The 14,340-nt window shown below is 44.1% G+C and overlaps 1 protein-coding gene across 3 annotated transcripts in view; it reads left to right on the top strand.

Annotated features, from left to right (window-relative positions):
* LOC119172314 (uncharacterized) overlaps positions 1–7,907 on the top strand; it is a 63,178-nt gene extending 55,271 nt beyond the window's left edge. For 2 of the 3 annotated variants that reach the window (XM_075893581.1, XM_037423369.2), the window contains one exon: positions 6,965–7,907. In XM_075893581.1, the coding sequence (XP_075749696.1) occupies positions 6,965–7,060 (96 nt within the window). In that variant the 3' untranslated portion in view covers positions 7,061–7,907. Of the gene's footprint in view, positions 1–1,619; positions 1,678–6,964 lie in introns of all 3 variants that reach the window. The other variant, XR_012894951.1, reaches the window with a different exon arrangement.
* The last annotated feature ends 6,433 nt before the right edge of the window (positions 7,908–14,340 follow it).

Below are 14,340 nucleotides of genomic sequence, written 5' to 3'. Positions count from 1 at the left end.
GTGCACTCATGAAAACAGCAGCTGCTGCTGCCTTTGGCAACCTCTCGACCCCGTGACAATACGAAAGATGAAAGCTAACGCTTTAGAATCCGACATCGCGACACTCGGCAAAACGCCGGTGTAAGAAAGGACTTACGGCCGCTCCAGAGAGAAAGTGCTCTTATCGCACAATCTCCTTCCGTTGAGAGCGCGCCACGTAGAACAGTTTACGAGCCGCGCGCTGATGCTTGCCGATATAGCACGCGTGCCAGCTTATCACAACCACGCCCTTAGAATCAAAGTTCACCGCTGCTGCTCCCCCCCCCCCCCCCCACTTTCCGTCGCGCATTTTTTCATGCTTGTTCAAGACTGGCAGTGTGTTTCCTCTCTGCTTAAGCATTCGACGGCAGGTCTAACACGCGGTGGGATAGTATCGCGTGCGCTCTCCAAGCGACGCGATGGAGATCAACCGCCTCGTTTAATCTCTGCTTGCCCAGCGCTCATCTCACCCCAGCTTGGGCAATTTTAGGCGCGGGTAGAACGTATTCGCGGGGAATGTTACCAACCTGTAGTTTACGCGGAACATGGCGGCGACGGTGAAAACCCATCAAGTGCCTTTGTGGTTCCTATCCTAATAATAAAAAAATCACTCAATTGCCTAGCAGTGGCGAGGCGAGCCCATCTGAATTTCTTCATGGTTCTCATGTCGGCTGGGGCACTTCGATGACTGGAACATACGTTTTTACATTTATTTTTTTATAGAGCCCTACCGGTTTAGTAGCCCCGCCGCGGTGGTCTAGTGGCTAGGGTACTCGGCTGCTGATCCGCTGGTCGCGGGTTCGAATCCCGGCTGCATTTTCGATGGAGGCGGAAATGCTGTAGGCCCGTGTGCTCAGATTTGGGTGCACGTTAAAGAACCCCAGGTGGTCGAAATTTCCGGAGCCCTCCACTACGGCGTCTCTCATAATCATATGGTGGTTTTGGGACGTTAAACCCCACATATCAATCAAATCAATCATTGGTTTAGTGAGAGGATAACTTTTATTATATTAGTTCATCTCTAGTCTTGAGTTGCTGTTCATGTTATATGCGGCGTCTCAATCACATTTTGAACATTGTGACATTTTAACATTAAATATTTTTATTCGTCTGAGTTGCTGTGCTTTCAACTTTAATGTTGTGAGGTATTTTATATATATATAAATATATATGGCGTAAGTCTACTTTTGGTCGCTTGATCAGCATTAAATGCTTGGTAAAAACCACTGAATTTTTTTGTGTTGATAAGGTGTCAAGTAAGGTAAGGTGTCACAGTACTACTATGCGCAGGGACATTGGCTTGAACCGAGGTCACTGTAGCATTATTTAAACAGTACAAAAATTTAAGAACCGCGAGCTTAGGTTTACGTGCACGTTAGTGAGCTCCTCAAGGCCAAATTTAACTACACCCTTCCCCCTAATGGTGTGCCTTGTGACCGTGTTGGAATTGGAACGTGCCAAAACCACAACATTTAATCGATTCACTTATTTGACTAGGGTCGCACAGCGTGTGCAGCATAGTGCTGGACATGCTTGTATAGTTTCTTGGGTTAAAGGGTGTTGTTCTGAATGTTCCACACTCTTGCCTTTGCTCATCGTAGATGTGATTCTCAGCCCCAACTGCACTCTTTCTTTTCCTGGTCATAGATTACATTCTGAGTAAGTATTTTCTCCTGGTAGGTGTTCTCGTTGTCTGTGTACTAACCTTTCTCTGTAGCCAATTAATAATCATGCGAAGTCATGTGACAGTCAAGTAAGTGTCATCTCTGTCTCTTGGTGTGAGAAAGGGAGGGGTAAGGGAGGCTGTTTTTCAAGCAGAAGAGGCATGTTGTGCAGCACAGCTGCTCTAGGACGTTCAGTACAGCTGCAGTCCTGATAACGCTTTCGGTTTAAATTAGTGGTCGTTGAATGTACAAAATTTCAAATGTTCTTTTAGGTACTGTTTACTATTAGATTCAATTTGCACCTAAATTTTACTATTCAGGCTTCCTGAAGACAAACACACTTAATGTCCAATTAACAGTGGCCCCTGCAGATTAACATGCTTCACCCCATTACACACGTATTGCGACATAGCTGCCTTTCAAGCTTTGCTGTGGTCGCAAATGTATGGACTCGAGAACACTCTATTTCCAACATGAATATGATAAATGTGGCACAGGTGGGGACCTGAAGTCATGGCAGGAAGTTTGGAAACGTTTGCCAAAGAGTTTTAGCACCCAAAAGTTCAGACGTCCTTACATATATTGATGCCTACGAGGCAGGTTTGAAACTCGAGACTTACAGGGAGCACACCTCTGTCCACCACATCAGTTGAACTTCCACAGAGGTTGAAAGAGAAGGAGAGGCCGAGGAAGTAGCATTGTTGCCTTTCACGTGTAACCTGTCGTAGGCAACACTTTGGTTGCATCAAATCATGTAGACAAATACACTTGAGCCTCTGCATTGTCTCATTCTTGACGAGACAGCTATGAAACACCAGCTCAGTAGCGCTTCATCAACCTAGTTTGGTGAATCCTCGTCTCATCAATTGAAATCTAATGAATCAGATTCGGCGCTTGGAGAATAGTCTGCATCGGAAGAATCACCGCTCCACTCACTAGCAGCAGAGAAAATGGCGTTACCTTCCGTAGCATAAGCAAACTGCACAAGTGAGCACGCAGAAGAAATCGCCATGGTTGTGAGCCCGTCCGGGCAGCAAAATCAGTGAAAAAGCTCCGATACGTCTTATTGCTTAAGAGACAGAGTTAATTTTTCCAATTCTCCAAAAGAGAAAGCGGAACCACAGTGGCGCCGTTTGTGTAAATTAGCACTGCATGGAAACATGTAGTCATGCCCCGAGGAGCAACAAACGGGAGAATCGCAAATGGTCGCCCTTTGAGACATTGGAAGTCGCATAGGAATCAGCTTTGTGGGCGAGAGAAGTGATAGCCATGCAAAGGTCGAAACCGAAACCAGTCGCACCATGTGTGCAAGTAAAAGCCGCCACTCTGCCTTGGAAAATAAAGCTAAAATAAAGAGAAAGAGAGAGATGTCAGCACCTGAAAAAAAAAAAATTGCACGTCTTCCCCAAGCATGGTAGCACATTCTAAGCAAGAAAAATGATCTATAAAGTACGCGTTTTAAACCAGCTGCATCGTGCTATCAAATGCACACGCAACTTCAGAGCACCACTTTGCAAAGCATAAAAAAATTACGGAGAGACATCAGCTTATTAAAAAAAATTTTAAGATTTCTTGAAGCTCGGCAGCACATGCCCAAGCAATAAAAATGATCGAAAAAGATGAATGCTTCAAACAAGCCAAATCATGAACACGCTTGGGTGCCTAAGTAAGAAAAAAAAACACTGGCGCATGAAAAAATTTTCACGTTTTCTCAGTGTGCTAGCTTATGCCAAGCAAGAAAAATGTTAAAAAAAAAACGCCAAGCCTGTGCGGAAGGCACAGCACAGGCACAGCGAAAGCTAGAATAGCGGCCTCCTTTCAGAGCCTTTTAGAAACACTCATTGAGTAACTACCGCAAGCACACTTGCTTGATACCCACTACGTCATTATTAATAAATTTATTAGGGTAGTAGGCTGGCATTCGTTATGCTATTTCTCGTCATTATTCTGAGAAACGTGGTATACGCTAAGCACTTGCGAGGAATTTTTTGCCAATTGTTCATGCAGTAACGAAGATGATGAGGAAATATGGCTGAAGTGGGTATGTGCCACACCTAATAGTGTACGAGAACAAGCTTTTGTGATGGGTTGGAGCATCGGACGGCCCACTCGTTACGCTATTCACATTGTGCGACAACTGGTTGTTCTTTCGGTGTTTTAAAACACTTTATAAATCGTACTATTTCCCGACATCAAGCCTGTCTAAGACAAGTTTGACAACAGGTTACAAACACCGGCGTAACTCAATGGTGAAATACCGGGCTGGCACCCAGCGGAACCGGGTTCGAGCCCCGCTGTGTCAATAATGCTGGGGTTTTTTTTTTTTGTTTTTTTATTTTTGCATGATGTGGTTATAGAAACCCGCGGCGGCAACGGACAACTGCGCGTGACCTGAGTTGGGATCTCATAACAGCATTCGCTGTAAAAGGTGTATGTTTATAAATATATAGGCAGTGCTGTTCATGTATGGCCTCAAGTGAATATGCGCAGTAATCAGTGTGCCTTTTGTAATAGGTGGCTGGCATCAAACCTCGAATTCGTTATGATAATTACATGTTCTTACGCCCGATGGAAAGGTACGCTTGTACCAGGCAATATTACATGCGGTATTGTGAAGCCTGTAGACAGTACGCGTGTGTTTGATAAGCATAAAAGTTTGCTATGTTCACTGCATTTCCAAGCACACGCGTGGCTTTGTTGTAGAACTCGTTTTGGAAAGGGCAGTGCAATGACACGAGGAAATAAAGAGAGACAAAGAGCTCTTTGTCTATCTTTCTTTCCTCGTCTCGTTGCTCTGCCCTTTTCAAAATGAGTACTGTGATCCAGCTAGTCCAAACCAGAGTACTTCTTGTGTCATAGAACAACTGCTTGCCAGACGAACTGGGTTCGATCCTCACTCAGACCCGGAAATTTTTATTATTTATTTTATTCACATATTTATCGATTTTTCGGTCATGCATAAGATGATGTTTTTTCGCTGACAATAAGCGACACCGAAACTGGAATTTCTGCTAACGCTAATGCACTAAAAGGCTTAGAAGCAGTTTGACAGGCTCAATTCTTGGCTAATTTTTCACGCCGTGTCTATGAACAAGAACAAGCTCCGGCTCCCACGAAAGTACGTTTGTGAGTTTAGAGTAGTGCACATCAACAGCCTTATTAACAGGGTAAATGAACAGGAAGTGAAAAAAAAAAAAGATGGAAGAGAAGGTTTATCAGCAACAATGTGACACATTTTCATACCAAAGAAAAAGAAGACATTGCAACAACTTATAAAGGAAAATTTAACTTTGATATTCGGTTTATTTGGGATTTACGAGAAATGAACCCCATAAAGAGGAAATTTTTTTATTTGTTCTAAAAATTTGGAACCCCTAGGAATAATTTGTTATTAGTCAGCTTTTCCCTCATATTTTTCCCCTAGGTATATTAAACAAGACCAAACTGTTTTAGCTAATATAGGGATCACCACTCAGGTTCTGTTAAAGAACACATTTTAGCGTTCAAAGACTCCAGTACTATCCATGTCTGTGCAATGGTGGCTGCGTGTATTTGTGTATGTGTGTCCAAGTGCTTGTCCGCATGTCCGATTGTATGATTGTGTGTGCATCACATTCATTGTTACATTATCTACATGTCGTGTGGTATACTGTTGCATGTCTATACAATGTGGAGTAATGTTGCACGTTGTCTTAAAGGGTCAGTGAATAACCTCGTGGTCCGATATTTGTGATGAAGAAATGGCGTGCACTTGTACGTTGCAAAAGTGAAAATAGAAATTGCAAATAAGTGCTATAATATAGTTACAGGGTTTTGGACAACCATTTCGGCTTCTTTGTTTCCCTCTGCTTTCCTGTCCTCCTTGGCAGAAAATATTGGTCGACCTCTGTCATGACTATGCCCACTTCAACACATAACACGTCTGCAATTAAGTCATCAGTGTGCTGCCAATGATCGAGTGAGGCTTCTAGACGTCGTTCGCATGAGCAAGGCGTGTGACGAAGCACAGTGCGAGGCATTGGCACCTCGTCAATGCCTTTACTGCTAGAGCTAGGGCATTCAACCTTGCCTTAGCAGTAAAGTCGTGAAACACTCAATGTTCTCAAAGGCAATTTTTTTTTTCTGGCGATACCAATTGTTCTAGACGTCCGGGTTTTTCCAAGGTGGTTAGTGGGCAGCACAGGAATATGAAAATGTGGGTTGTGTGGTAAGAACTACACCACTGGAGGGCCAAGGCACCATTTCATAGTGCAAAGGACCACTCGATGTAGGTTATATGAAATTTAGCCGGTGTTCAAGATTATGTCACTGTGCAGGTGAAATAGACTGGCATGTGGAGGATAGGCGCGGGAATCGTTTTGAAATGTGGTGTCTGTGTGGCCTGCAACACTGCCATATTCCCCAAATGGGATCACTGTGGCGATCTGCACGAATTGGTGTGCTTGTATTCATGCTTGTTCAGGAGGTTTAAAATAATTCCGAGCCGACTTACTGAGCTTTTAACAAAAAAATAAAAGGCTCATGTCCAACCACACTGCAATTGCCACGGGCTCTGCAGCACTTGTAGATACGTTTACATGCACACAAAACAATCTACAAGTTCTACATAAGCGATGAGAATTCTGGTTAAACTTCAAACATAGTCGGCTACCGTTTTGTGCATAAGAATTTGCTGATCTTTTCTTGAAGCCTCACCTTCCATCTTCTTGGAACTTATGCAATTTTCTCAAAAGTACTACCAAGCTCCAGGAATTCCACGTCTACACGCAAACCTCAATATAATGAAGTTGCATCTTACACGAAAATAACTTTGTTATATCCGGAAAATTCGTTACAAAGGTTTATTCCTAACACTATTTACATTTACTTCATTCTAACCGGTATTTCTTTATATCCGGGTTTGTTATATCGAGGTTTGGTTGTATTGCCCTTTGTTAAGGGGACTTTGTAAAATATTGCATACTTGTACAAACTGTTTCCTGCAAGTCGTCACTTAGCTTTGCTGTTTTGCATGTATCTAGCAGCCACCAATCAATATGCATCGTTCTTTTTGAACGCCTTTTGGAGATAGGGCCGATGTTTATGCTGTTGTTGTTGTCTTTTAGCAAACAGTTTATTGCACAGCGTAGATAGCTTTCATGACTAATGATGCAGCCATGTGTTTACTTTTTCATTGCTACTTACTAATTTCATCGATGCTCTACAAAAAATTTCTTTTCTTGTCTTTTCGCTTCTCAGTGGAGGTCTTGTTTAGGATGTGTTTTGCGTTTCATTTTTTTCAGACAAGCATGGGAACTCCATCAAAAGGAACAAAGCCCAGATCCACCCGGACGCCATCAAGTGTCAAGAAGTTCCTAAGAAGCAGATTTAACCGGTAGTGTTGCAGTGTGTAAATAATTTGGAAGGCCGCAGTCTATGGTCCGTGCCATTGTTTTCAAGCTGCCCTGCCTTTCTGACAAAGGGCGCTGTACAATCGTGAGATTTTTAACGGCCATGCAAAAATAAGTCTACTGCATGACACAGCAAGACATTTTAAGCATACTCACCTGTAAAGCCTAAACACTGGAAAACTGAAACTTGTCCCCTTATTTCTATTCAACATGAGTGGAAACGTATACAGTGGCATAATTATTTAGTGATTAGTTTTTACATTATCCTCAACTAAAATGATGTTATGAGGCTCGAAGATTTGTGTGACACAAATGGTAGTTTAGGCATTATGGCTCTAGTTTATATTGTTTTAATTATTTTTATTGTGCAGTCTTTCATAGCCTTACAGCCTGCCAGTTACTTAACCGTGACAAATTTGAGCATCATTGCTTACTCAAGCATAGTCTTCGCAAACGGCCTCACTGCGGTTGTCTAGTGGCTAAGGTACTCGGCTGCTGACCCACAGGTTGCGAGATCGGATCCCGACTGCAGTCGCTGCATTTTCAATGGAGGAGAAAATGCTGTAGGCCCGTGTGCTCAGATTTGGGTGCACGTTTGAGAATCCCAGGTGGTCAAAATTTCCGGAGCCCTCCACTACGGCGTCTCTCATAATCACATGGCGGTGCTGGGACATTAAACCCCACATGTCAATCACTCTTCGCAAATGTCAGATTTGTGTAAATACTTTATTATGCTGACAGTTTTTCAGTGTGCTGCTTGCCTTGAGATGTAACTTGCTACTTGTATAAAGCGATCTTTTGCATGTTTAATAAAGCTTTTAATTTTTTACTTGTATACAGTGTTAAGGAAAGTGCATCACTTAGTCCTACATTGTCATTGTTCACGAGCTCTTGACATGAACATGGACAAACGCATAAACACACACTCCAAAGTAAATTTCTGGCTAATTTCACCGTGAAACTGGACATGCTGAGTATTGGTGTTTGGTACTAAAGAACCAGAAATGAAGTGTTACTCTCGTAAAATGTGTTGTGTTGGTGTAAACTGTGCTAGTGTTGCCTAATGTTGGGTCATGCTTTCTAAAGGTGAATCTTGATGGCTTGCTGTCAGCTAGTGCATCTTTGCTTAGTAGTGGCTAATGTTGGCTGTCAGCTAGTGTAGGTTACTGCATGTTTCTTTGTCAACTTAACTTTTGGCTAACTTCAGGCTGGCCAATATTAGGGTCTTCTAGCAAGTTAGGAAAATACAGCATGCAAATATGGCTCAGTATTACCATGCCGATCCTTCTTTTCCGGTTGCTGACCTTTTAACAGTGAATTACTGTGTTGTTATGATGGCTTGTTGTGGCCTGTCAAGGATAGAGATTCTTGGAAAGAAAGAGGGTGAAGAATGGGGTTGAACGACGCAGTAACTGTCTCTCATGCGAAGACAACACGAGTGGCCTGTCAATCTACGCATTGTTGACACTTTCAGTGGAAAGGCAGAACGCTACTATACTTCCTTACCATATTTGCGTACTGAATTTCCGTAACTTGCTAAAGGACTTTATTGCTTGTATAGTTCACACGCACTATTTTGATCATACCTGTCAAACCATACCTCTCAGACAATACCACTCAGTCTAACATAGCTTGAGCCTGCATGAAAGGATCAGTAAACACTGGTTATTTGTTTGCTATCAGAAAGTAAAGCATTGCACGTCGTGTGAGGTCATTCATGTTGTTGCATGTTTTTATAAACATTAACTTGCTTTTTTTTTTTTTTTCAGTTACTCTGCAAACAAGTTTCAAACTAGACAGTGCAACCTTGGCAAAAATAATTATATATGCATTAGTCAATGATGTTAAAAGTGAAGTGCTAGTGGTGTCTGTGAGCTCACTAGAAGGGTAAATTGTTAGTTTGATATGGTAGATCTGTTTATTCGTGAAGTCATTGTAGATTAATTAGTAACAGTCTTTCGTTAAAGAATTCAAGGATGTAAACATTGATTACTGAAGTCCGCAGCTCCGTCACCTCAAGCAAGATGGGTAACATAACGTCAACTATACTTCATGTGGTCATTGGAAATGCCAGTAAATTTTCGTCCGAACTTAAAAAGACTGCGAATCTTGTGACAAAGCCGTCATGGATTAGTGAGTAGGTGCGACTTCTCCGTGCCTGTTCCAAAGAGCCGAGAACTTTTTGACAGACAGGACAACTATCCCCATGCAGTGGGAGGCATGGAAGAAATTCTGGCAGGTGTCTTGCCACATTGTTTTGCATTTGCTCCCGCAGATAGCAGCAGCATGCTGGTGGTTTCATCAGCAGCAGCAGTGGTGTTAACTTAGCAAGAATGTTGCTAAATTAAGCATCTTTTCAGTGGTGCAAGCAACATATCTGTCTCTTTGGAGTATCGGCGACTTTTTCAGATACTGTCAAGCATTGAAGTATGCCACCCGAGCTTATTATGACTTGCAAGTATGATGGAAAAAGTTGAGAATTTCAATTCAAGTTTAAAGGCTGGTTATGCAGTGTCAAAAACAAAGGAAGAAAAGCACAATGTGCTAACTGTAGCACCATCTAGTTTTGATTGAACAAACGAGCTGTGGAAAATGGTCTATAGGTTTTGATGTGTTGACTCTGTGGGAAGCTTTTCCTCGAGAACCAGTATATTACCCCATGTGAGCGTCTCCTCGCTGCAAGTGGGGCGTTTCTGGCATTTTGAAAAACTACATTAGTAATAAGAGAAAAATGGTTCTGCTGTTTAGTGTCCCTTGAAAGTGGTGGCATATTTGCACTGTCCACTGCATATAGGTGGCACATGAAGTAAACCAATAAGGCAGTCCGTGGAAGGATGGCAAGCGAGTAGGAGGGCACGGAAGCGTGTTTTAGAACTTGTTTTGAAAAATTTGATGCCAGGCCGCCTTGATTACGCAGCATCGTGTTCCACGTTGAAGTAAGTTACAATTACACACAAAATGAAGGGGGAAATGAGTACAAATCGTAAAGCAACCATCTATATTGTGGCAAAGACAAAGCAGCCTCCTCACAATTCGCGAGCATAGAGTGCCTCTTCACTTTCCACTGCACTGACCTGCTTCTGTCCATAGATATCACATCGGTTTCCAATTATTAAATGTTGCGACGATGCACACCATATGCGGTTGCCATGCTAATCTATACCAATGAAACAGTGGCTGCATTATTTTATGTAGTGGGACGCAGCTCTCACACTTGGTGACTTGAAGGGAATTATGACGAAAAGGAAATGGGTAGGAACCTACCATCTATGACCTACATGACACTTTGTCACTGGCGAAAACAAATTGCGTCAAGCTGTAACGGGACAGAGGAATTCTGTTATCTCTCGGCATTTTGGGGAGTTTTCTTACTTGACTGGTATCGACCATGTGAATGCAATGCTAAGGTTTATTTAATAATAATGACAAATAAGCTAGTGAAGGAAATCACTCACTTGTATCAGCAGTTTTGTAAGGAAATTTTTGCAGTGATTTAGGAAAGATGAATGTTTATTGGCAGAAGGGTGGGGAGGGTAGTTGACATTAGGAAGCGCTCAAGAGATACTAAAATAAATAAGCTTATCTCGACAATAATACTACAGCACATAAAATTCGACCAAGATGTCTTCGTAATATCCTACAGCTGATTGCTGAATGGTGCTCACAACTAGTGTTGTGGAACGGGTGCCCCCATCCCATTTCAATTACATTACGGGGACTTGCGGCAGTTCTATTCCATTTAATTCCCTGGAATGAAAAAACTTAGGCCATTCCTACTCCGGCAATGGCTGGGCATTTCTATTCCTGCTATTTCTAAATGTAGGAAAGGCATCATGGTAGTTAAGTGAAGAAAGAATGGCCTGTAAAGTTGCTGTCATCAGATGCATTAAGAAATGCAAAAACATGTTACCGTGGTCAAGAAATAGTAACTTGATGACATAGCTCGTGCAATTTCGAGGAAAGGTGCGGATGTGTCTAGACTGGAGAGGGGGGTACGAGGCGAGATAACACGCTCACTAGTACGAAAAGAGAGGGAAGACAATGTGTGCAACAAACCTCTAACTCCACTCGTACTGGACGGATTATAACAAGTTTTGTGGCAGTTGATTTGTGAGGCAATGAGCTTTTCTAATGAAGCCATGCTATGATTTCCAGGACTCCTCTCAGTGACATATAGGGGTGTCCAGACGTTCCCAGGGCACAGAAATGCGTGGCATAGTGGCCTGTGAACTTATCGTCAGTTTGGCCACCCCTGTAATGTCCTGATTACCTACCAGTGATGGCAGCCGCGAGTGCAAATTAACAGTTTCGGTCAGGGAGGAAATTCCTTACGATCCTTCTTAGTTTCGGCAAACTTTGACGACCTCCTATGTGAACTTATGGAATGTGTGAATTCACGTATTCCGTAAGGACTTGGTTTTTGACCGTCGTCCTGATCGCAAGCGGGTGCGTGTCCGAACGTGTCGGCGCTAGCTAGTTTCAAAGGAGAGGAGAATATCGGAGGGTGCTATGGGAGTGCCGTCAATATGGCACGGACTCGCTTGGTGTATTTGTGCTGACCGGTTGTGTCGTCCGCGATCTCCGACGCCAGCCTAGCCCTCGCTGATCAGCCCGCCGTCCATGATCTCCTGGCGCCATGTAGCTCTCGCCGAGCGGTGTCCCGTCCTCGGACTCCTTTGGCGGTGACCCCCATCGTTCCTATCTAATCTTTCTGTCGCTCCTGTGCGGTAAATACACACTCTTCTTTGCATTTATACTATTTTTATCCCCTCCTTCCATACCCTACAAGGGTCTTAGCCGAGTCTCCAGATTAGGCAGACAGAAATTAGCTCCTTTTCACTTTCTTCAAGAACCACCCATTCATTTGCATATTGGACGCAGATTTGGGGTTAATTCAATACTTCTTATATATAATAAGTGTTGGCTACAATGACTGCGCCCAGAATTCTGGCGTCACCACCCGCCGGCTGAAAAGCGACAGCGTCTCCTGCAGACGCGAGAGCTGCCCTCTCCGGAGCGCAAAAATGCCATCGCCTTCCCGTGAGGAAATGCGAATGCGTTTTTTTTTTTTTTTTTTTGCGGCGAGAATGCATGGCATGGTAATTTTAATGTCGTAAATTAATGACGAGACGAGGACTTCAACCGTAAACATTTATTTACACATTCATCAGTAAGCGAATGGTCAAGAGTGAGGCACGCGCTTCGCTCCATATATACGTCACTGATATACGTACGAGCGAGCGGGCGGGAGAGTGGGGTGCAGGGAGGAGAGACAGTAAACGACGAGAGAAGTGGCGAAGCACCGCACCTACCACCCACTCACGCGGGAGCTCCGCCGATCTTTCGCGATGCGAGCGCCCTCTCATGCCAGAGCGCGCTCCTACTTTCCACGCACCATGGCCTCCGAGATTGCAGGTGCGAGAAAAACCTGCCGCGCGCCCGCAATCTCGGGGGCTATGCACGCACTCTCCGCTACTCCTGAACACATATTTGGGTTGCGTGATCAAAACACGGACGTAGGAGAGTAAACCGGATGGGTGCAAACTCTCAACTGTGTACGGGCTGAGTAAGGCAGGCGTCGCAGAGCTATAAACTCCGCCCGCACCACCTGCTCCGGTTGCTGGGGGCGAGGATAAGCACGCGCGCCCGCAGCTGTTGCTATGAAAGAGGGAATTGGAGTGGATAACACCTGCCGGCACGTGGACACCGACAGACGCCTGACATTCTCCGACTAAGAAATGCATTCGCAATAAAAAAGAAACCTAAAGAGCTGAGCAAGCACGTGTCTTACGTAGCATAATGGGTGCATACAGTAGGTGCCCACATCATGTCCTTGTTATAAGCTTTTCTATCTACCTTTTACTCAGCAACAACGAATTAATATTTCAGCCACTAACTAAAGGCCGAGAATTTCGACTACCTGCGTGACCAATCGACGCTGTTCTTCCCTTTCGGCGCCGATCCCGTCCAGCCAGGTCGTGTTGGAAGGGAAAGCATGAAGTCATGTTGTTACATGACACGCATGTCCCGATTTTCATGTTAGTGTCTGTCACTTGTGTTTGCCATGCAATCATGCCATACCATACCAGTTTTGCAACATGCCATGTGAATGAAACCACCGCAAGAGCTGCAGAACCATGAAATGGAAACCATTACATTCATGACATCCATGTCATCATTTTCGTGTTATGACTAGTCAGATATGTTCTTCATACAGTCATGTTATGTTATACCAAGTTTCGCATTTATACCATTATCGAAACGAACGGGAGAGCTAAACGTCGTAGGCAGATAGATAGATAGATAGATAGATAGATAGATAGATAGATAGATAGATAGATAGATAGATAGATAGATAGATAGATAGATAGATAGATAGATAGATAGATAGATAGATAGATAGATAGATACGCTCAAGGTCGCCGAAGTTCGCTAAGAAATGCTTCGCATTTAAAAGTGTTCGTATCTTACACCGTCGTCGGAACGCATCCAGGGGCTTTCTCCCCGCGGCTTCCGCAGGGGAGAAAGCCCCTGGACCCGGAATTCGCCTTTTCCATTTCCTAAAGCCCGAGACAACTGGAATTGCTACACCGAAGGCCTCCGAGACCAGGGGGCATTTCGAGACATTTCCACTAGGGAACAGCGCATGCGACGCAGCGTCGTGGAAAATGCGGTACGTATTCTCGCGGCGCTTTGGGCGCTCCTTTAGCTCACAAGCTTGTTCAACCATGCAATGAACCACGGCATTTTAGCTCTGGTTCTCTAATGAAAAATGCCTAAAGGGGCACGACTGTTTGTTTTTCTACAGCCTACGCAGCCCAGAAGCCTCATCCAACAACTGAAAATCTTCGCCGAGCCTTAACCTACAGCACTGGCATGAAATCACGGTTCAGCGGCTTGGCTCAAGCGTAGTCCTCGAAGAACGCTGGATGCAGGGGGACGTTGGGAACGTGGACGCAAAAGCCTTCCAGAGTGTCCGCTCTCCGCATCCACGTAATCCTCCTGTCAGCATCGTCAGCGGTGGCACTTTGATAGTGGATGTGCAAGAGCATTGGGCGAGGCAGGCTGATACACAGGGAACGCACGGAGTTTCCGGCGTCACCGTCCGAAAGGTCTGCCGACGATAGAAGGTAAAAGTACGCCAGGCTTTTAGCACGGGAGAGGTTGTCCTGCTGTAGAACACTATGCAAAGGTGAACGCGCTGTATTACGCTTCAAGGAAGATGCAAATATGAAAACAAAAATGCCACGAACCTAATCACTCTCAAT

Source organism: Rhipicephalus microplus, chromosome 4, assembly GCF_043290135.1.
Source record: "Rhipicephalus microplus isolate Deutch F79 chromosome 4, USDA_Rmic, whole genome shotgun sequence".
Classification (NCBI taxonomy): domain Eukaryota; kingdom Metazoa; phylum Arthropoda; class Arachnida; order Ixodida; family Ixodidae; genus Rhipicephalus; species Rhipicephalus microplus.
This window is presented reverse-complemented; position numbering and strand designations above follow the sequence as displayed.